The 25,285-nt window shown below is 36.6% G+C and overlaps 1 protein-coding gene across 1 annotated transcript in view; it reads left to right on the top strand.

Annotated features, from left to right (window-relative positions):
* Positions 1 to 25,285, top strand: part of LEKR1 (leucine, glutamate and lysine rich 1) — a 206,096-nt gene that overhangs the window by 60,980 nt on the left and 119,831 nt on the right. The window contains exons 3-4 of the mRNA XM_052645445.1: positions 3,520 to 3,695; positions 19,029 to 19,214. Coding sequence (XP_052501405.1) covers positions 3,520 to 3,695; positions 19,029 to 19,214 — 362 coding nt within the window. The remainder of the gene's footprint in view (positions 1 to 3,519; positions 3,696 to 19,028; positions 19,215 to 25,285) is intronic.

The raw sequence follows: 25,285 nt of genomic DNA, 5'->3' as shown, positions 1-25,285 counted from the left end.
GAAAGGGAAAGTCAAGTTGGGAATATACATTGTAACTGCCATTTAGAAAGACATTTTCAGTTCAGTTCAGTTCAGTTGCTCAGTCGTGTCCGATTCTTTGTGATCCCATGAATCGCAGCATGCCAGGCCTCCCTGTCCATCACCATCTCCCAGAGTTCACTCAGACTCACATCCATCGAGTCCGTGACTCCATCCAGCCATCTCATCCTGGGTCGTCCCCTTCTCCTCCTGCCCCCAATCTCTCCCAGCGTCAGAGTCTTTTCCAATGAGTCAACTCTTCGCATGAGGTGTCCAAAGTACTGGAGCTTCAGCTTTAGCATCATTCCTTCCAAAGAAATCCCAGGGTTGATCTCCTTTAGAATGGACTGGCTGGACATTTTAGACTGCATTAATTACACAAGCAAGACATTGAAGATTAAAAATCAGGGTGTATATGGATTTTTTAAATTAATGAAAAAAAAGCAATGAAGATAAACAATTTAAACAATAGAAATTATTCTGTCATGAAGAAACAAATTTTAACTTCTTTTTAGATTACATCATAAGAGATGCATTTTCAGTAAAATTTCTTGGATTATTTTGTAATCCATTCAGTGAAGAGGAATTCAAAATTTGAATACATTGAGGAGAAAGATTTAAGTTTCTTGCTGATTTGACAAAAGCTGAATTTGACATTACTGAATATAGCATAGAATCATGGTATACTATTTCAGGACATCTGAGATAAACTGGTTCATTAGTTTCATCATTTCAAAGATAATTTAAGGTGTCATTTTCTGATAAAACTTGAAATTCCAAAAATTTATCATATATGAAAGATTTTCACAAGGATTTTTCCAAATTTGACAATGCTTAATATTTAAATGATATTACCAATAATGGACTCTAAAGCTAAAAGAATCTTTCTAAATTACCACTGATAATAAAACTAATGGCCATGCTAGATGAAAAGCTGTATAATTTTTATATTTTCTTCACATAAAGTATTATTATACAGTGGTTCTCATATGAAAAGGTGCTTGTGAAGCATGTAGCCAAAAATTGTAGGCAAAAAGTATTGTAGAGCTGTTACTTACTTAAAAGTTATATTGTGTTTCGGTATTTTGTGATATTGATGGGACTTATTAACATTTACAGTTGTTTTTGTAATGATTTTTCTCAATCTACAAATAAGTACACACTTTTAAACCTAATTTTTGTAGTCATCTTTTAGAACAAAGCCATCCTTCTATCCACACCGATCATGTAAGATCTAGGCTCTACAAAATGTGATGGAAATGCTCTTATTTAAGAAGCTTGAATTTTCTGTTTCCTGCCCTTTTCCCTGCAGAAGCACATGCATCCACAACATTCTTCTATTAAATATCTCTTTGGGCCTTGACCCCCAGGTACATTGCTTGCTCTCAGCACCTTACATTGGGCCCATTAGTCGCTTAATCTTTACTTAGTTCATAGTTCTTATCTCTTTTTCTTACCATTTACTGGCTTTATGTTCAAAACCCTATTCTCACTATTGGGCCCCTTGATTTAGTGATTTATATGGACTCTCTCTTTGATTCTTTTTTTTTTAAACTGAGGTTCGAGTGATTTACAGTGTTGTGCTAATTTCTGCTATAAAGGAAAGTGACTCAATTATATATGTATATATACATTCTTTTTTTGTATTCTTTTCCATTATGATTTATCTCAGGATATTGAATATAGTTCCCTGTGCTATATGCTGCTGCTGCTAAGTCACTTCAGTCATGTCCGACTCTGTGCTACCCCATAGATGGCAGCCCACCAGGCTCCCCCGTCCCTGGGATTCTCCTGGCAAGAACACTGGAGTGGGTTGCCATTTCCTTCTCCAATGCATGAAAGTGAAAAGTGAAAGTGAAGTTGCTCAGTTGTGTCTGACTCTTAGCAACCCCATGGACTGCAGCCTACCAGGCTCCTCCGTCCATAGGATTTTCCAGGCAAGAGTACTGGAGTGGGGTGCCATTGCCTTCTTTGCCTGTGCTATATAGTAGGACCTTATTGTTTATCTGTTCTATACGTAATAGCTTGCATCTGCTAACCCAACCTCCAAATCCATTCCTCCCTCACCCCACCCTTTCTTTGATTGAGGAACCCCTATGGCTTTTGATCACTCACATGGACCTTAGTTGACCACACAAAATGACACCATCCTTCTTCCTAACAAAGTCTAATCTTTCAGCCTTTGTTTTACATCTGTCCTTTCTACCTCTTTGCACAAGAAATGATCACATCTCTTGCATGTGTTTTAATCTCTGTGACTGCACTCCTACTCAGCTATGTACACACTCAGGTGTCTCCCATCCTAATAAACTATTCTACTGTGGATCTTCTTTCTCTCCTTGTTGCCTCAGTCAAGGTTCTTGATTGCACATAACTATTTCCTCTTTTCTGCTTTACTGCTTAGTCTTTTCCTACCTGCCATCTCTGAAATTGTCAAAGGCCTCCTCAATACCAGGCATAATGGACTGTTTAGCCTTTATCTGAGGACTAAAATACTGACCACTACTCTTTCTTTAAATTCTCTTACCCCTGGCCTTTCAGACATTATCCTTTTATTTGTTTGTCTGTTTTTCCTGACACACTGATTGCTCCTACCTCGTCTCCTTTGAGAGATTCTTTTCTGTTTTATTCCCATAAATATTGGTGTTGCCCAGTATTTTATCCTCAGTACTTCTTACTTCTTTATCCCTCAACTGAGTGATTTTTTTTAAATCATTCATTCATTCATCAGTATGTACTGAGTATATACTATGTGGTAGGTACTGTGCTAAGTGCTAGGGAGACTGTGATGAACAAGACAGATACACTCTCTGCATAATAGGTCTTAGTCTACTTAGGGAGATAAATATTAACAAAATAATTAACTGCCATGGTTTCAGTCCTTTTCTTTTTCTGATAACACTCAGATCTGTTTGCATCTTGCTTGATCTGTTAGGTAAATGTTAGCCAGGACATCTGAAGTAATAAAAATCATTGGGATGACAAAACACATGTGGTTACTTTGAGTTGTGGCATTTGATGAAGCAGAAGCACTGGATCAGTCACTTAAAAAGTTTCACTTATTATTACCCCATGTTTTATACTGCCTATAGGGCCATAGCACAGGAAGAATGCTGTCTACAAATTTGAGACTCTGTTTTAGGCTCAGACACTGAGTCACTTTTGACTTAATTTTCTTCAAATGTTTGCTGTTAATTTTTAAAGAATAATAGAAAAAAATGTATAAGAGGATAGTTAGCCATCTTTATTTATAGTTAAAAATAACAACACAATGGAAATGAATTGGGGTGATCATATTACCTCAGTCTTTCTGGAATATCCTGTTTATATGTTGTCTTGGCATAATGTAGATAGCACCTCCTTTCACTTTCAAAATTGTCTCCATTTGAGTGGTAGATTATATGGTTACTGTAAAACCATTTTTCAAAGAAATTTTTAAAAAATAATTGTTATTATGCCTGCTATTTTTTTAAATCCTAATTTTTCTTTATTACTTTACAGTCAGAGATTGATGGAATACAAATATTTCTGGACTAAGACTCTTGCATTACTTACTTTTACTAAAAGCGAGCTGAACAGTATTAAAAATGAAGTATATGATTATTTTAAAAACTGGACTTCACTGAAGAGAGAAGTTTTTCTACAAATTAAATCAATAAGTGAAACAGCCTTGACAGGTTTGTTAAATATATTTAAAATATAACCATCCCTTTTCTGTAAATTGTACATCATAAGTAATAGAATAATGATATTTCACTTTATGTGATGGGAATTATGATTAATTTTAAACCTATTATTTCTTTAGATGACCATTAAAATCTATTCCAACCCCAAAATTCAATAATTATAAGCCTGATCTAAGATAAGCTCTGATATGTCAGTCTTGAACAGTGGCCGGAAGTCTGGTTATTCCTGTTAAATGTACAAATTTGTATTTTAAAACTTTATCTTCTGTTAATGACTGATCAGATTAGATCTAATTAGATCAGATTTCCCACAGATAACAATTATAAATTCTGGACAAAATAGCTACTTGAGAACACTGGAGAGTGACCAAGTCTAAACACATGGAAGGAACATTAAAAAAAAATTGAAAGAAGGTCTATAGCTGTTTGAAAAAGCCAATCTAAAAAGGCCATATACTGGATGATTCCAACTATATGATGTTCTGGAAAAGGCAAGACTGTGGAGATAGTAAAGAAATCAGTGGTTGCCAGGATAAGAGGGAAGGATAATAGGTAGAGCATGGAGGGTTTGAGGACAGTGAAACTGTTTTGTATGCTATGGACCGCGTAGAAGTGTGGCCAAGAGGAGCTACCCCTCGCCCAAGGTCAGGGGTGGCGACCGAGAGTGCCAAGTTGCATTGGCACAGAAGCGGCCAAGAGGAGCTACCCCATGTCCAAGGTTGGGGTGGCAGCTGAGAGGAGCAACCCCACTTCCAAGGAGCAGCGGCTGTGTGGGCAAAGGAGGGCCAAGAGGAGCTACTCCACATTCAAGGTCAGGAAGGGTGGCCTTGAAATACCCCTTGTCCAAGGTAAGGAGCAGTGGCTGCGCTTTGCTGGAGCAGCCGTGAAGAGATACCCCATGTCCAAAGTAAGAGAAATCCAAGTAAGACAGTAGGTGTTGCAAGAGGCATCAGAGGGCAGACACACTGAAACCATACTCACAGAAAACTAGTCAATCTAATCACACTAGGACCACAGCCTTGTCTAACTCAATGAAACTAAGCCATGCCTTGTGGGGCCACCCAAGACGGGGGGGTCATGGTGGAAAGGTCTGACAGAATGTAGTCCACTGGAGAAGGGAATGGCAAACCACTTTAGTTTTCTTTCCTTGAGAACCCCATGAACAGTATGAAAAGGCAAAATGATAGGATACTTAAAGGGGAACTCCCCAGGTCATTAGGTGCCCACTATGCTACAGGAGATCAGTGGAGAAATAACTCCAGAAAGAATGAAGGGATGGAGCCAAAGCAAAAACAATACCCAGTTGTAGATGTTACTGGTGATAGAAACAAGGTCTGATGCTGTAAAGAGCAATACTGCAGAGGAACCTGGAATGTCAGGTCCATGAATCAAGGCAAATTGGAAGTGGTCAAACAGGAGATGGCAAGAGTGAACATTGACATTCTAGGAATCAGTGAACTAAAATAGACTGGAATGGGTGAATTTAACTCAGATGACCGTTACATGTACTACTGTGGGCAGGAATCCCTTAGAAGAAATGGAGTAGCCATCATGGTCAGCAAAAGAGTCTGAATGCAGTTCTTGGATGCAATCTCAAAAACGACAGAATGATCTTGTTCGTTTCCAAGGCAAACCATTTAATATCACAGTAATCCAAGTCTATCCCCCAACCAGTAATGCTGAAGAAGCTGAAGTTGAACGGTTCTATGAAGACCTACAAGACCTTTTAGAACTAACACCCAAAAAAGATGTCCTTTTCATTATAGGGGACTGGAATGCAAAAGTAGGAAGTCAAGAAACACCTGGAGTAACAGGCAAATTTGGCCTTGGAGTACAGAATGAAGCAGGGCAAAGGCTAACAGAGTTTTGCCAAGAGAACGCACTGGTCATAGCAAATACCCTCTTCCAAAAACACAAGAGAAGACTCTACACATGGACATCACCAGATGGTCAACACCGAAATCAGATTGGTTATATTCTTTGCAGCCAAAGATGGAGAAGCTCTATACAGTCAGCAAAAACAAGACTGGGAGCTGACTGTAGCTCAGATCATGCACTCCTTATTGCCAAATTCAGACTTAAATTGAAGAAAGTGGGAAAACCACTGGACCATTCAGGTATAACCTAAATCAAATCCCTTATGATTATACAGTGGAATGAAAAATAGATTTAAGGGACTAGATCTGGTAGACAGAATGCTTGATGAACTATGGACTGAGGTTTGTGACATTGTACAAGAGACAGGGATCAAGACCATCCCCAAGAAAAAGAAATGCAAAAAAGCAAAATAGCTGTCTGAGGAGACCTGACAAATAGCTGTGAAAAGAAGAAAAGTGAAAAGCAAAGGAGAAAAGGAAAGATATACGCATCTGAATACAGTGTTCCAAAGAATAGCAAGGAGAGATAAGAAAGCTTTCCTCAGCAATCAATGCAAAGAAATAGAGGAAAACAACAGAATGGGAAAGACTAGAGATCTCTCCAAGAAAATTAGAGCTATCAAGGGAACATTTCATGCAAATATGGGCTCAATAAACGACAGAAATGGTATGGACCTAACAGAAGCAGGAGAAGCAAAAAAAGACACAGATGTGTATAGTGGACTTTTGGACTCAGAGGGAGAGGGAGAGGGTGGGATGATTTGGGAGAATGGCATTGAAACATGTATACTATCATGTAAGAATTGAATCACCAGTCTGTGTCCAATGCAGGATACAGCATGCTTGGGGCTGGTGCATGGGGATGACCCAGAGAGATGTTATGGGAAGGGAGGTGGGAGGGGGGTTCATGTTTGGGAACGCATGTACACCCGTGGTGGATTCATGTCAATGTATGGCAAAACCAATAGAGTATTGTAAAGTAAAATAAAATAAAAATTAAAATTAAAAAAAAGAAGAGGTGGCAAGAATACATGGAAGAACTGTACAAAAAAGATCTTCATGACCCAGATAATCATGATAGTGTGATCACTCACCTAGAGCCAGACATCCTGGAACGTGAAGTCAAGTGGGGCTTAGAAAGCATCACTATGAACAAAGCTAATGGAGGCGATGGAATTCCAGTTGAGCTATTTCAAATCCTGAAAGATGATGCTGTGAAAGTGCTGCACTCAGTATGCCAGCAAATTTGGAAAACTCAGCAGTGGCCACAGGACTGGAAAAGGTCAGTTTTCATTCCAATCCCAAAGAAAGGCAATGCCAAAGAATGCTCAAACTACTGCACAATTGCACTCATCTCACACGCTAGTAAAGTAATGCTCAAAATTCTCCAAGCCAGGCTTCAGCAGTACGTGAACTGTGAACTTCCTGATGTTCAAGCTGGTTTTAGAAAAGGCAGAGGAACCAGAGATCAAATTGCCAACATCCGCTGGATCATGGAAAAAGCAAGAGAGTTCCAGAAAAATATCTATTTCTGCTTTATTGACTATGCCAAAGCCTTTGACTGTGTGGATCACAATAAACTCTGGAAAATTCCTCAAGAGATGGGAATACCAGACCACCTAACCTGCCTCTTGAGAAGTCTGTATGCAGGTCAGGAAGCAACAGCTAGAACTGGACACGGAACAACAGACTGGTTCCAAATAGGAAAAGGAGTACGTAAAGGCTATATATTGTCACCCTGCTTATTTAACTTCTATGCAGAGTACATCATGAGAAAAGCTGGACTGGGAGAAACACAAACTGGAATCAAGATTGCCGGGAGAAATATCAATAACCTCAGATATGCAGATGACACCACCCTTATGGTAGAAAGTAAAGAGGAACTAAAAAACCTCTTGATGAAAGTGAAAGAGGAGAATGAAAAAATTGGCTTAAAGCTCAACATTCAGAAAATGAAGATCATGGCATCTGGTCCCATCACTTCATGGGAAATAGATGGGGAAACAGTAGAAACAGTGTCAGACTTTAATTTTTTGGGTGCCAAAATCACCGTAGATGGTGATTGCAGCCATGAAATTAAAAGATGCCCACTCCTTGGAAGGAAAGTTATGAACAACCTAGATAGCATATTGCAAAGCAGAGATATTACTCTGCCAACAAAGGTCCATCTAGTCAAGGCTATGGTTTTTCCAGTGGTCATGTATGGATGTGAGAGTTGGACTATTAAGAAAGCTGAGCGCCGAAGAATTGATGCTTTTGAACTGTGGTGTTGGAGAAGACTCTTGAGGGTCCCTTGGACTGCAAGGAGATCCAACCAGTCCATCCTAAAGGAGATCAGTCCTGGGTGTTCATTAGAAGGACTGATGCTGAAGCTGAAAGTCCAATACTTTGGCTACCTCATGCGAAGGGTTGACTCATTGGAAAAGACCCTGATGCTGGGAGGGATTGGGGGCAGGAGGAAAAGGGGATGACAGAGGATGAGATGGCTGGATGGTATCACCGACTCAATGGACATGAATTTGAGTGAACTCCTGAGGTTGGTGATGGACAGGGAGGCCTGGCGTTGTGTGATTCATGGAGTCGCAAAGAGTCGGACACGACTCAGCCACTGAACTGAACTGATAATGATGAATATGTGTCTGTATACATTTTGTCAAAACCCATAGAACTAGATCACTGAGAATGTACCGTTAATGTAAATATAGGTTTATGATAATGATGTGCCAGTGCAGGTTCATTAATTGTAAAAAATTTACCACTCTGGAGCAGAATGTTGATGGTGGAGAAGCCATGCATATGTCGGGGGCAGAGAGTATATGGGAATTCTCTGTACTTTCTGCTTAATTTTGCTATGAACTTAAAACTGATCTAAAAAAATATATTATTTTTTTAATTAAAAGAAGGGAATAGCACTGGTTGAATTCCTTGTTTGTCGTTGTTGTTTGTTTTGGTGTTTATTAAATGACTGTTAGATTGAGGGCAGTGTACAATCTATTCCATGCAGGGATGCTAAAACTTTGACAAAATCTGTGTCTTTTTGGTTTGAAAACTTGTGGACAGCTATCAAGGCAGCCCTGGCTTTGAGAAGTGAGAGAATACCCTCAAAAAGAGATAGAATGAGACAGCTCAACTTTCGCTTATAAATTCTTCCCAGATCTTCGGCTTATCCCTGAAATACATGTGCACAAGAAAGACTTTAAACAGCTCATCTAAGGTTAAACTGACATTACTGCTACTTACCCTAAGGGGAAACAGTCTTAAATATTTGAGTCAGCCAAGTTAACTACTTGTTAAGGCAAGACTAGAGTGGGTTGTCATGCTTTCCTCCAGGGGATCTTCCTGACCCAGGGATTGAACCCACGTCTCCTGCATTGCAGGCAGATTCTTTACCTACTGAGCCATTGGGGAAGCCCACTAAAACAAAGCAATTCCAAAAAAAAAAAATCAATACTCTAGAGGAATGTAATAGAATCCAGCATCTCCATAACATAACATCCACAGCATTTAGGATATGATCCCAGACCACTTGTTCTGGGAAGAAACGGAAAGATGGCTAATACTCAAGAGTAGACAGTCAATACAGACCAGCCTTGAACTGGACTAGATGATATAATTAACTGACTAGGATTTCAAATCAGCCATTAACTGTGTTCAGTGACATAGAGGAAAATAAGCTAAGAATGAATGAAAGTATAGAAACACTCAGCAAAAAACTATTAAACATTGGAAATTCAAGAATTTTAAAATATAATATCTAAAATAAAAATCTACTGGATAGACTTTTATATCATATTGTGATTACCAAAGAAAGAATCAGTGAACTTTAAGATAGATCAATTGAAATTATTCAATTTGAAGAAGAGAGATATACATTGAAAAAAATGAACAGGAAAGGATTAAAATATACTACAATTAATAAGTATCAGTAAATATGAAATTCCTTTTACCTTTAAATTGAAAATTATCTATGCTCATTTAAAGCTAAAATTATAACACTATATTGTGGGGCTTATAGAGTATTTTCATTTAACTTTTAACATATGACAACCAGAGCATAAAGAACAGAAGGATGGGGTAATAGATCCATATAGTTCCATGCTTTTGTATTTTATGTGACATGGTGCAGTATTCAATATATGTAGACTAAGAAGTTAAGGATGTATAATCCCTACATCAACCACTAAAACAAACACCAAAAGCTATTAAAAAGATAATAATAATGGAGAATTAACATCACCCAACTTAAGATTTATTATAAAATCACAGTAAACAAGTCACTGTAATACTGGCATATGAATCAACAATAGATCAGTGAAACAAAATAGCCTTGTAAATGACACCTGTTGATATGACCATTTCGCTTTTGACAAGGCACGAAAACAATTCAATGGGAAAAGAAAGTCTTTCAACAAATTGTGCTGGAATAACTAAATACTGATGTGGGAAAATATACTTTGACTCCTATATCACATTGTACATAAAAATTAATTCAGGATATATCAGAGCTAAATATAAAAGCTAAAACAAAGAACACCAAAATATCTTCATGAATTGATAGTAAATGAAGGTTTCTCAGAGAGGACAGAAGTAAGAACTACCCCCCAAAAACTGATTAATTAGACTTCATCAAAATTAAAAACTTCCACTCATCAATAGATACCGTTAGGAAAATGAATAGGTAAGTCTCAGACAGAAAATATTCAAAAAATCTGTGACAAAGGACTGCTGTCCAGATTACATAAAGAACACCTATAAGTCAATAGTAAAAGGACAAACAATCCAATCAAAAATGCCTAAAAGATTTGAACAGAACACTTTACAAGAAAAGATATACCAATGACCAGTAGGAACAGGAAATGGTACTTAGCATTATGAGTCATAAGGGAAATGCAAATTGAAACCAATGAGATACCTGTACATACCCACTAGGTTAAAGTGAAAAAGACTTGACAGCAGCAAATTTTGGTGAACAGGGCAATCAAAACTTTCATACAAATAGGTCAAAGTATAAAATGCTATAGTCACTTTCAAAGAAGTTCTGATAATTTTTTAATAAAACTAAAGATACATCTGTCTGATGACTCTGAAATTCTTCTCTTTGGAATTTATCATGTCCCGTAAATGAAAGCATATATTTATAAAAATATTCAACAACTTTATTCAAGCTTTATTAATAGCCTTAAATTGGTAAAAGCCTGGAAGTACATCACTAGAATGGATTATTTAAAAATAAACAGCAACTGAACAAACAATGGAAAATAAAATGGACTATAGTAATGCAGTAACCTGGATAAGCATCAGAAATGTTACGCTGCCTGAAAGTAACCTTATACAAATAATTGCATATTGTAACATTCCACTTATATGGTGTTCTAGAATAGACAAAACTGACCTACAGTGGGGAAAAAAGACAAGTAACACTAGTTATCTCAGAGGGGAAGATTGACTCAGGAGTGGCATGAAGGCACTTTTTGTGGTGATAGTAATGCTTTCTATTTTGACAGAGGTTTGGGTTACACGATGGATGCATTCTTCAAAACTAATCTAATGATACATTTGAGGTTTGTGCATTTCTTTGTAGGTAAAATTTCATTCAAAAATTAGAAATCTATATTGAATGATAATTAATAATGTGTTTAGGGAATCAAATATATTGTCTTATCTTGAAATGCATAAAAATGTAAGGTGAATAGATGAGTAGCTATGTGATTAAGCAAATATAGTAAAATGTTAATTGAAGAATCTAGGTGTTGTGTATATTTGGTTCAATTCTTCCAACTTTTCTGTGTATTTTAATTTTTATTTTTTTTTAGTTAAGTGTTAGTGAAAAGAAAGCATCTTAACTGTATAACAACTTCAGCTAATTTTATTATATGATGTGTGCCTTTAGAGGTGAGCTGTGTATGACAATATAGTACTCCTAAATTTTTTACTTAATTTTGAGGATTAAATTTAGACAAATACAGATAACTATTATAACAACCATGTTTTCAGCTGCAAAACTAACAATTTTTAACATTTTACTTTTTTAAAAATATAATTGTTTATACTTTAATATGTATGAAAAAAGAAAAGTGAAAGTCACTCAGTTGTGTCCAACTCTTTGAGACCCCATGGAATATACTGTCCATGGATTCTCCAGGTCAGAGGAGTGAGTAGCCTTTCCCTTCTCCAGGGGATCTTCCCAACCCAGGGATCCTGCATTGCAGGTGGATTCTTTACCAGCTGAGCCACAAGGGAAGCCCAAGAATACTGGAGTGGGTGGCCTATCCCTTTTCCAGGAGATCTTCCTGACCCAGAAATCAAACTGGGGTCTCCTACATTGCAGGTAGATTCTTTACCAACTGGGCTATCAGGGAATCCCAAATATTTAAATGTGAATGGAGAATCCCATGGACAGAGGAGCCTAGTGGGCTACAGTCCATGGGGTTGCCAAGAAGCAACTTAGCATGCACGCAGAAATCCTACCAGCAGGGCTCTTGAGTCAGATAGCCAAAGTTTACATACTTACTTTACCACTTACAAAACCTCTGGACCTCAGTGTCATCATCTGTAAAATGCACATGCACACACATGCCACAATATGCCTGTGACAGTAAAAATCAAGATATGTCAGCTTCTATTATTTTATTCTTTTTATTCTAAAGTCTGTGTTCCTTCTGTTGTATTAGATCTTCACTTATCCTACAGAAATGTTCATTTGGTTGTCTTGTAGATTTTCTCCTAAATAATGGAACAAAATTAATGCTCTTCACCTATAGTTTAAATATATGTACATATATGTGGTGTACTGGTTTAGTTGCACAGTCGTGTCCAATTCTTTGTGACCTCATGAGCTGTAGCCCACCAGGCTCCTCTGTCCATGGGGATTCTCCAGGCAAGAATACTGGAATGGGTTGCCATGCCCTCCTCTAGGGGATCTTCCCAACCCAGGTCTCCCGCATTGCAAGTAGATGCTTTACTGTCTGAGCCACCAAGGGAAGCCCATATATATATATATATATATCTCCATAGTGGCATTATTTACAATACATGCAAACATGTCCAAGACATGCAAACAACCTACATTTCTGTTAATAGGTGAATGGATAAAGAAATTGTGAGATATATATAACACAATATTATATATCATATAATATTATATATTATGATATTATAAATTACATATATATATAATTGGATATTATTCAGCCATAAAAACTGAAATCTTGCCATTTGAACAACATGAATTGACCTTAAAGAGGTTATGATAAGTGAAATAAGTCAGAGAAAGATAAAAACTATATGATATTCTTATATGTAGAATCAAAAAAAACAAAAAATAAACAAGAAAAGCTACTAACCAGACTCATAGGAAAGAGATTAGATTTGTGGTTATCAGAGGTGGGAGCGAGAGGAGGGAGAAGGGGAGTTGAAGTAAGACTGTTAAAATTTAACACTGCTCTATGATATGTAGGAAATTTGTTAAGAGAGTAAATCCTGAGAGTTCTTATCACAAGGAGAAAATTGTTATTCTTTTTATTGTATCTATATGAAATTATGGATATTATTAAACCTATTGTGGTAATCATTTCACAATAAGTATAGATTAGACCATCATAGTGTACACGTGAGACTTATACAGTGATATATATCAGTTATTTCATAATTAAATTTTAAAACTAAATTTATATGTGTATGTGTTTTTTTAGATCCATACAAATATACTCAACAAGGTATTTTTTTTTTGAGATACAATTGATGTACAAAATTATATATGTTTCAGGTATATAACATAGTGATTCACAATATTTAAAGTTTATATTCCATTTATAGTTATTATAAAAAGTTCACTATATTCCCTGTGTTTTGCAGCATATCCTTGTAATTTATTTGTTTTGTACCGCCCAACTAGTTCTTGATAAGAGTGACTAGGTTTTTGACAATGATGCACAGTAGAGGAAAGATAGCCTAGCCTTTTCAACAAAGGCTGGATGGTGCTGGATATCAAAGACCTTGATCCGAACCTCATACCTTATACAAAAATTAACTCAAAATGAATTATAATTTTAACTGTAAAGGATAAAGTTACTAAACTTTTAGGGAAAAAAGAGAATCTTTGTAACCTCACATTCTTAGACTTAAAAGCATATACATAAAAGGAAAAACTGATAGAGTGGACCCCAACAAAATTAAGAACTTTTCCTTTGTGAAAGACCCTGTTAAAAGGATGGAAAGGCAAGTTACAGACTGGAGAAAATGCATATCTGGCAAAGGGCTTATATCTAGAATTTTTTTTTTAACTTTCAGAGCTCTACATCAGAAAAATAGTTTAGTTCGAAAATGGGCAAAATACATGAGCAGAAATTTCACTGAAGAAGATATATAGGTGGCAAATAAGCACAGAAAAAATGTTTAGCATCATTAGCCATTCAGTTCAGTTCAGTCGCTCAGTTGTGTCTGACTCTTTGCGACCCCATGAATCGCAGCACGCCAGGCCTCCCTGTCCATCACCAACTCCTGGAGTTCATTCAGACTCACGTCCGTCGAGTCCGTGATGCCATCCAACCATCTCATCCTCGGTCGTCCCCTTCTCCTCCTGCCCCCAATCCCTCCCAGCATCAGAGTCTTTTCCAATGAGTCAACTCTTCGCATGAGGTGTCCAAAGTACTGGAGCTTCAGCTTTAGCATCATTCCTTCCAAAGAAATCCCAGGGCTGATCTCCTTCAGAATGGACTGGTTGGATCTCCTTGCAGTCCAAGGGACTCTCAAGAGTCTTCTCCAACACCATAGTTCAAAAGCATCAATTCTTTGGCGCTCAGCCTTCTTCACAGTCCAACTCTCACATCCATACATGACCACAGGAAAAACCATAGAGTTTTGCCAAGAAAATGCACTGGTCATAGCAAACACCCTCTTCCAACAACACAAGAGAAGACTCTACACATGGACATCACCAGATGGTTAACACCAAAATCAGATTGATTATATTCTTTGCAGTCAAAGATGGGGAAGCTATCTACAGTCAACAAAAACAAGACCAGGAGCTGACTGTGGCTCAGATCATGAACTCCTTATTACCAAATTCAGACTCAAATTGAAGAAAGTAGGGAAAACACTAGACCATTAACCATTAGGGAAATGCAAATTAAAACCATGATGAGATACTATGAAATATCTCTTACAATGTCTAAAATTTTAATTGAGTATAGAAGTGTTGGCAAGGATAAGAGAAACCAAATCACTCAATATTGCTGGTGAGAATGTGACATGGAATAGCCATTCTAGAAAATAACTTTACAGTTTCCTCTAAAGCTAAAAATGCACTTAACACATGACCCAGCAGTTGCGCTTTTAGGCATTTATCCGGAAGAAATAAAAATCTAAGTTCATGAAAATACCTGTACATGCATTTTCATAGCAGCTTTGTTCATAATAGCCCAACCTGGAAACAACCCAAATGTCCTTCAATGAATGAACAAACTGTCCTTTATCCATAACATGGAATACTACTCAATAATAAAAAATAAGTAGATTATTAATACATGCTCAAGGGAATAGGCTGATTAAAAAAATCTAGCCTCAAAAAGATTACATATTATAAGTCTATGTATATAGCATTCTTGAAATAAAATTCTAGAGAAGGAGAACAAACTAGTTGTCGCCAGCGATTATAGCTGGTGGGGATAGGAGTAGGTGTGGCTGTAAAGGGATAGCAGGGTAACTTTATGGTGATAGAATAATCTTGTATTTTGATCGTATTGGTATTAATAGTTATATAAAGCTACATATGTGATAATATTGCATAGAGCTATGCCCATGTGCACATGTGTGCACACCACACACAAATAAAGGTGTGTATAGCAGGTCGAATCTGAGCTAATTCTGTGGATTATACCAAGATCAGTTTCTTAGTTTTGATAGAGTACTGTAGTTATACAAAATGTGAACATGGCAAGAGGAGGAATAAAAGCGACACAGGACCTTCCCATACAGTTCTTTATAACTGCCTGTAAATCTGTTTCAAAATACAGGTTTTTTTTTTTTTAATCTATATAGTGTTTTATGATCCCTTCATTAAATAGTAAATCTAGCATTTCAGAGTTTTTAAATATTATTTTATATCAGTATGCCTTGGTGATAAAGTTATATATAGAGGCTTCCTAAAAGCTTATTAACTTAATATATTTTTATGATAATTTGACTAAGCTAACAGGACTAAACAATCAGAGAGTCTTATCAAGGCAAGTAAATTGATTGTATGAGATTAATTTTGATACTAATAACTATACTTGCATCAGGTAGCAAATTATATCACACCTACTTTAAAGCTAAAAACATCCATTGGCTATAAACTTGGACAATATTACATTTTATTTTATATTTTTTAAAAATTATTTATTTTTGGCTGTGCTGGGTTGCTACACACGGGCTTTCTCCAGCTGTTGGTGAGCTGGGTGCTTGAGCTTCTAACTGCAGTGGCTTTTCTTGCTGCATAGCACAAGCTCTAGGTGCATGGGCTTCAGTTGTTGATGCTCACAGGCTCTAGACTGCTGGCTGAGTAGCTGTGGTGCATGGGCCTAATTGTCCCATGGTGTGTGGAATCTTCCTGGACCAGGGATCAAACTCATGTCCCCTCCATTGGCAGGCGGATTCTTTACAACTGAGCCACGAGGGAAGCCCCACAAACATTTTAAACAATATACTTCTTTTCTTTTGTGATCCACACTTTTCATAAAATTGATGAAATTAGGGATAGAATAGGCCTATTTGCTTATCCTATTTAAAATGTTTGCTTCTTTTAGATGTGCATATTTACTGCCTTACCAAGTCTGACATTAAATAATTTAGGGCTCAAAATGCTTGCCTCTGAAGTGAAGGGAGAGGTAAAGTAAACACATATTTAGGATCTTCAACTAGTGGTATATTAGCAACTATTAGAAGCTTTGCTCAGTAATGCTTTTACTCATTTAGTAGACATTTATTGAGCTTCTGTTAATTCTAGGATATTGTAGTAGAAATTATAGGAGGAATAAAAAGTGAGTAAGATACTGTTGTTCAGTTGCCAAGACGTGTCCGACTCTTTGTGACCTCATGGATTGTAACACACCAGGCTCTCTGCCCTCCACTAACTCTGGGAGTTGCTCAGATTCTTGTCCTTTGAGTCTATTACCTACAGCCTAAAATAACTTGCTGTCTAATAGGAGACCACATGTTTACATATGATCAGTGCCATAGAAATGGTGTAATTGGTGTAACAGATCTGATCAGGAAACATTTCCAGGCAGAGGTATCATGACAGCTGTGGTAGATCTAACATATGAGGCTAGGAGGAGCTTCTTCATGGGATAGTGCAAAGATAGGGAAAGCATGAAGTGGGTACAATGACCAGAATAAGTAAATCATAATTTCTGAATCCCAAATTGGGACACATAACTGATAATTATGAAGTTGTGTTAATGACAAAAGTAGGATTGAGTATTTGACACCAGGATTGCCATAGGTATAGGGGATGTATAGTTTGCTAAGGGTGAGTTAATTGACCCCATTGTGTTTACTCTTCTAATTCCATGTTAGAAACATTGTGCTTCCTGTTAGTTTTAAAATCTTGCTGTACTTTTCCATGTGTCAAAATATATTTCACAAATGAATTTTTATTGCAGATTCTTATTCTTTTAATATCAAATAGAAAGTCACATTGACACGAGTAGTTATTTTAGAGACAGATAGTAGTGTACACTGAGAGAGTCAGCCTGCAAACCTAACCAGTATCATTCTGGCAAACGATAAATAGGTCACAGCATGTGTGTGCTCCTCTGCAGTGTCATTCTGACTTCATCTTAGATAGATATGGTTAGGGTATGGTACAATTTATTCAGCCACGAGAAGCCACCTTTATGGCTACAAAAATACCCAGATTTTTTTAGGCCTGAAGAAAAATTGCAACCTCCTTGTTTTCTTCAACTATATTCTTTTAAAAACTCTATGTACTGTTAGTAGTTTTCCTCACACAAATGGTAACATACCCATAAATTTTCAGAAGCATATAGCTAGTCCTAGAAGAAAAAATTCCCATGTAAAGGAACCCCTGGAATATAATTGACCCTCACTTATTTGGTCTCTGCCAAATTATTTCTCTAGGTTTTCCATTTTGAGTAGGAATAAAAGTGAAGAAGGTGCCAGACCCCTTGTGTTCATGCCCTTGGTCTACTTTAAGTGCCACTTTTTCTTCCAGAAGTACTTTCTTCCTACAGAAAAACATTTTGCTTTTCTCTCCTTAGACTACATTTCTGATCCTACTCATCCCCATCCCTTAGGGCATGCTCTCTTCTCTCTGCTCTGTTCAGCATACTGCTTTATTTCTCTTGTAACCTTTTACTGGTCATGTTGCCTCTGCAGCCATGTGTATCCCGTAGAAGTCTACTTCTCGTCTTCACTGGCCCATGTGGCTACTATTCCTGCTGCAAGACCAGTAAACCAAGCCGCCTTTCTTTGACACCCTATCATACCCTAAACCAATCACATAGTCCAGGATGAGCTAAACAAGGAAGGGAAAGCCACGTGAACTCTCTAGAAAAGCAGACTGTCCAGATTTTTATGTAGATCACCTCTTCTTCAATTCAGTTAATTGTGGTTGTACAAATTTTATAGTATTTTTTATTATTATTGCATGTGTGTTTGTATGTTTTAATGGTGATTTAAGGCAGCAGTGCTGAAAAGACTGTTGGAGAGCTTGATGCTTATCATTCTGACAGATAAAATGTTCTATGCATTTCTCACAAAATTGTATAAAATTAGCACATTAAAATCTACATAATGCTGTGAAGGCATATTTTTATTAAACTTAATCTAAGTAGATAGAGTAATAAGAAGTGATTGCTATGATGAAATTCTAGTCTCATTTTGAGGGGACAGAGTGTTATTAGAATCATTAAGATATACTAACTAATACTTTCTGCCCATAAATTTATTAGTTTTAAACACTGTTTCCTTTTATTTCTCTCCAACCCACCACCTTTCTTCATAATTTATGTAGAATATAGCCTAGTTATCTCCCAGAAATTCCTCACAACCAGCTCATGCTAGCTCATTTAAATTTACTTTTCTGAATCATGTTGCCAAGAAAACAATTTAATTTCAATAAAACCCAGAACATTACAGAGATATTATGCTATTTATTCATGTGAGTATTTAAAAAGCAGGCAGGATTGTCATTTAACACAATTTACAGGCTTTAACAAAAACTACTAAAAGGTTTCATGTATCATTTTGCGATACAGTCTTTTTCATCATTTCTTTTTCAGAATAACCTCTAAGTTAAAACTCAACTTTTTGGTTATACTCTCTATACACTCAGAGAAGTCATCTTGGCTTTCAACTATCAATTTTCTAAAATAAAATAATCAGTTTTTTAAAGAATTTTATGACCCAATGTTGTCTGTTTGTAAACTTTGAATTTTCTTTATAGAAATAAAGATGCTAAATAAAAGTTTGACAGTGTCCCAGAGAAACAATGTATGCCTTGAAGAGGAAATGAAAAATCTGAAGTTGTTGTCAGATGCAGCCATATTGAGATCTCAGCAGATTCAGACATCCAAACAACAGGAAGTAAACTTGCAAACCAGATGCCATGACTTGCAAAAGGAAGTACTAGGTAAAAGAGGATTATTTTTTGCTGTCGTTAGCAACTAGCTGTAATAAGGAAATGTATAAATTTTTATTTCTCTTATAATCACAACAAAAATCTTGTTTTAACTAGTTTGTGTTATAAATATACCTAATTATTACTATGCCAATAACTGATTCTGTTATAAATGTTTGCTATCACCCATTCCTAATCTGCCATTTACAGTGGCAAGTATTAGTGAATATAATAAAGACTTTTCAATTACAGTGAGATTTCAGGAAAACAAAGTAGGAGTTACTTTTGTGTATCATCATCCCCAGTGGGTGGTGGTTTAGAATACTGAAAGACTATACAGCATATGCTGTTATATAAGGTAGGCCCAAATTTTTAGGTGTTCCTTCATTTCCCAAATGAAAATATTAAAAATTATGTTTTGAGAGCCTTCAACAAGGTTTTAAAGTTTTTACCTTAGAACATTGAGTGTATCAGCAGTAAGGCTATGGGGATTTGTACTTTTTCCTGAAGGCAGTAAGAAATCATTGACAACTGGTAATCAGGAGAATGATATAACACAAGAAGTGTTTTAGCAAAATTAAACTGTTAGCACTGTATGGAGATGTTCTGAACATCAAAGAATTGGAGTCAGATAGCCATTTAGAAAACATGTTTGCTGGTAACCTAGTCCCTAGACCAACCATAAGACACTGAAATAGGGTAGAACATAGAACACTAACATTTTTTTAAGTGGTAGTATGTACTAGGGGCTTTCCAGGTGGCTCAGTGGTAAAGAATCTGCCTGCAATGCAGGTGATGCCAGTTTGATCCCTGGGTCAGGAAGATCTCCTGGGGAAGGGATAGGCTACCCACTAGTATTCTTGCCTGGGAAATCCCATAGACAGAGGAGCCTGGCAGGCTCTATGTTGTTGTTTTTGTTTAGTCACTAAGTCCTGTCTGAGTCTTTTGCTACCCCATGGACTATAGCCTGCGAGGCTCCTCTGTCCATAGGATTTCCCAGGCAAGAATAGTGGAGTGGATTGTCATTTCCTTCTCTAGTGGGTCTTCTCAACCCAGGGATAGAACCCACGTCTTCTGTACTATGCTGCTGCTGCTGCTGCTAAGTCGCTTCAGTTGTGTCCGACTCTGTGCGACCCCATAGATGGCAGCCCACCAGGCTCCCCCGTCCCTGGGATTCTCCAGGCAAGAACACTGGAGTGGGTTGCCATTTCCTTCTCCAATGCATGAAAGTGAAAAGTGAAAGTGAAGTCGCTCAGTCGTGTCCGACTCTTAGCGACCCCATGGACTGCAGCCTACCAGGCTCCTCCGTCCATGGGATTTTCCAGGCAAGAGTACTGAAGTAGGGTGCCATGGCCTTCTCCCTTCTGCACTATAGGTGAATTCTTCACTGCTGAGCCACCAGGGAAGCCTATGTTAGCACTGTATATAAATTACTTCTGTTAATCTTCGTAATGACTATGAGTAGCAGGTACAATTATCCCATCTTTAAAAGGAGAGAATGAAGGCCCAGAGAGGTAACATACCTGTCCCCACATAACTGGTAAATGGCAGGAAATGAAAGCAAACCTAGTTGGACTCCATGACTTACGCTTGTTACACTATGTCTCCTTGGCCCTCTCCATGGCCGCACTGCTACTGCTGCTGCTAAGACACTTCAGTTGTGTCTGACTCTGTGCAACCCCACAGACAGCAGCCCACCAAGCTCTCGCATCCCTGGGATTCTCCAGGCAAGAACACTGGAGTGGGTTGCCATTTCCTTCTCCAGTGCATGAAAGTGAAAAGTGAAAGTGAAGTCGCTCAGTTGTATCCGACTCTTAGTGACCCCATGGACTGCAGCCTACCAGGAGCCGCAGAGGAGCCTGGTAGGCTGCAGTCCATGAGGTCGCTAGGAAGGCTTAAATAAAATCAGAGTTAAGAGGACTACCCAGGTCTAGAGAGTATGCATCTGGCTGAATAGACAAGGGAATGAAGGAGATCACAGAGGGCTCTCAACCTCCTTGCTGGGGAGTATTTAATGATGGAGTTTTCTAGAGAGAGAACCTAGTTTTGAAAGGTAAGTTGTCACATGAATGTGGAAGCAATATGAAACTGAATACAAATTTTAAAATCAGGTATTTTAATGTCTCTGGTCAATTACTTTGTCAATTAGATTTTCCCAGTTTTCTATTGAATTATTAGAACTTTCCAACAATTTTAAGGGCAGTTTATATACTAAAGTAATTAATTATCTTCTATATTCAATTTTTTCTAATGTATAATTTGTCTAGTGATTTTTTTCACAGTAAATTGTACCATATCAACATTTTTCTTTTTGGTATTATAAAATTATTATTTTTTATTGTTTCTAGTTAGTCTTAGTTCAAAAAGTCCATTTCATTTCTAGATTATGTATATAGTCTCTTAGATTTTCTTTCATTTATATCATTAATACATATGCAGTTTACCTTTTATATGGTGTGAGATTTGAGGTCCAGTTTTATTCTTTCCATATGCATAGCCATTTGTGTCAGCATTGTGTATTACAATAAGTAATCTATCCTTTACCTACTAAATAAAACTACTGTCTGTCATATGGCAAAATTTCAAAATGCTGACATCTATTACTATATTCTGTTTTCTGTTCCACTAATGTATTGGATGTACCATTAATATCATATTCTTTAGACTTAATAGCATATTCTCATAACTGGTAAGTCTTTTCTTCTTTGTTCTTACTTTTATATACATTTTAAAATATATTTTAAATATTTGGAAGTTTCCTTCAATTTGAACTTCAAGATCATTTATTCACCTCTAATCCAAAGACTCTGATAGAGATCTAGTAAGGTTTTTCTCTTCCCGTCTGTATACTTTTCTTACGTATTCACAGGTAGATATTCTTCCACATAAAATTTAAAGTAATTTTATTCAGCTCTAATCCCAACAAGAATTCTAATTGGGATTGCTTTATATTTACACTGATTTTTAGAGAGTTAATATTTTTAGTGATATTAAGTCTTATTAATATTAATATTATAAAAGTTTTCTCATTCAAGAATATGATATGTCCATTAACTTCTTTAAGTGTTATTTTTAATGTAGTGAGCATCCTTCTATCTTTTATAATTTTACAGAAACACACTGCTGAAAAACTTTGAGGTTTAAGCAGAAATTAAAGTGAATATAAAATATCTGGACTTGTGTTGTATGAAAAAACACTACATATCAAGAATTTGTGTGATGCAGCCAAAGTGATGCTTTGAGGGAGATGTATAGCTTTAAATGAAGGAATAAACTCAACATAAAAGAAAAAATACAATAAAAATAAGAGCAACAGTTAGTGAGATAGAAAACAAAAATATGATAAAGAAGATAAACAAAAAAGCATTGATTTAAAAAAAAAATAAAACAGACAAACCTCTAGCAATTCAGTCACAAGAAGAGAAAAGAAACAAATGAAAAATATAAGGAATGAAACAGGAAAAGTAACTGCAGATGAAGAGTAAAAAGAAAAGTGAATGCTGGCAACAACTTTGAAATTTTACCTGAGATGGACATATTAGAAAAATATGTCTTACCATGGCTTACTCAAAAAGATTAAATGTTCCTATAACTATTAAAGAAATCAAAGCAATATTTTCTCACCAGAAAAAAGCTAGATTATATTTTATAAGCAATTTCTGCCAACTTTCATGGAAGAGAGGATCCTAATTTTATACAATATTTTCTAAACAATTGAAAAATTGGAAATATTTCCCAACTCATCCTATAAGGCCAGGGTAAACCTGTTACCAAAATCAAGACAAAAATATTAAAGTAATATTATAGATACATTTATGTTATAAACATCAGTATAACAATTTCAACTGTATATTTGATACTTTCAAAATATTTTGAACCACTTGAATATATTCCTCATTGATAAAATTAAATAAAATTATATAAAATAAAACTCTTAATATGCCATTCTATTATTTCAGACTTCATAGAGGAGGACAAATTTAGGATGGATTTGCTAAAACATATATTTCATAGTTATAAATAACTTAAAAAAAATGCAGTCCCCCCCAAATCAAAGGTTATTATTCTTATCTCTTTTATTCATCATTTTAATCTGATTTCTAAGATAAGCCATTTCCTTGAATGTTTTTGTTTCTTAAAAGAATAGTAAAACACTAGAGAATGTGTCTTATATTGCATGTAACAGGCAGTTAAGGGTTAAGTCAAGTAACTACCTTTCTATATTTGAAGAAAAGAAGTAATTTACTGACATAAGACAAGACAAAAAAAGGAGAACACTTTCACTAACTAGGAACCCTCTCTGTGCTAGTCATTTGACTAGCACTAAGCATCTTTCATCTAATCCTCATAGTATTCTAACGTATGCATGCAGTCCTGTCCAATTCTTTGTTACCCTATGGACTGTAGCCCTCCAGGCTCCTCTTGTCCATGGGATTCTCCAGGCAAAAATACTGGAGTGGGTTGCCATTTCCTTCTCCAGGGGATCTTCCCATCCCAGGGATCAAACCCAGGTATCTTACATCTCCTGCACTGGCAGGTGGGATCTTTACCACTATTGCCACCTGGGATCAGACACAGAGAAGCAGGCCATGGCCACACTGCTAAGATTCAGACTCAGGTCTCTGTTGGGCCAAAGCTTGTTAGCTCTTTAATCATTTCACTCAGTTCCAAAAAGGCATATGAAAACACTGAACTCCTTTTCTGTGTAAAAAAAAAAAAAAAAAAGAAGGGGATGAATTTCCACCCTCCACTTTCCTCTTACAAAAATGGACCATTAGCTTAACAAGTTTTCTCAGAATTAAAGCTAAGGAAGTGTTTTCCAAAATTGCCCGACCACAAGAATATCTAGGACTGTGGAAATTTGTGTGGCGAGATAATAAAGGAACCTATTGAAAGTGTATAGTCTTTCACATCAGTTCAAACACATTGAGTATCTCCAAAATTCTGAGATGCTGTACTCTTAATAAATGCTCAAGGTGATTCCTGTGATGAGGCAAATTTTGTGCCTATAAAAATGTAGAATACCTGAATTAAAAAACCTGCCAAACAACATAAAAATAGATGGAAAAAAATTTATATCATATATGGTATGCAAAGGGTTACTATCCAATCCATATAAATAATTTATTCAAGCATGTGAGAAGACTCCAAGCAGGAAACTGCTAAAAAACAGAAACAAAATTAACACCAGAAATATGGTAAACAAGCAAGAAACATTTAATTACTAATAACTAAACAAAATTAAAAACATTCACCTCCTTTTATATTAGTACAAAGACTTTAGTGGTAAAGCTTCTCCCTTTCTTTGGCAATAGAAAAATATTATATTTTTCTAACCCATAAAACATTATACAAAATGCCAGGCTGGATAAATCACAAGCTGGAATCAAGATTGCATGGAAAAAAGCAATAAACTCAGATATGCAGATGATACCACTCTAATGGCAGAAAGTCAAGTGGAACTAAAGAGCCTCTTGATGAGAGTGAAAGCTGGCTTAAAACTCAACATTTAGAAAACTAAGATTGTGGCATCCTGTCCCATCACTTCATGGCAAATAGAAAGGGAAAAAGTGGAAGCAGTAACAGTTTTATTTTTGGGGGCTCCAAAATCACTGTGGATGGTGACTGCAGCCATGAAATTAAAAAATTCTTGCTCTTTGAAAGGAAAGCTATGACAAACCTAGCCAGTGTATTAAAAAACAAACACATCACTTTGCCAACAAAGGTCCTTATAGTCAGAGCTATGGTTTTTCCAGTAGTCACATATGAATGTGAGAGCTGGACAATAAAAAAGCCTGAGTGCCAAAGAATCGATGCTCTCGAATTGTGTTCCTGGAGAAGACTCTTGAGAGTCCTTTGGACTGCAAGGAGATCAAACCAGTCAATCCTAAAGGAAATAAACTCTGAATGTTCACTGGAAGTTCTGCTGCTGAAGCTGAAGCTTCAATATTTTGGCCACCTGATGTGAAGAGCCAACTCGTTGGAAAAGACCCTGATGCTGGGAAAGAATGAAGACAAAAGAAGAGGGTGGCAGAGGATGAGACGGTTAGATAGCATCACCAACTCAATGGACATGAATTTGA

This window comes from Budorcas taxicolor, chromosome 1 (assembly GCF_023091745.1).
Source record: "Budorcas taxicolor isolate Tak-1 chromosome 1, Takin1.1, whole genome shotgun sequence".
NCBI classification, from domain to species: Eukaryota; Metazoa; Chordata; class Mammalia; order Artiodactyla; family Bovidae; genus Budorcas; species Budorcas taxicolor.
The sequence above is the reverse complement of the archived record's forward strand: the minus strand, read 5'-3'. Positions and strand labels throughout refer to the sequence as shown.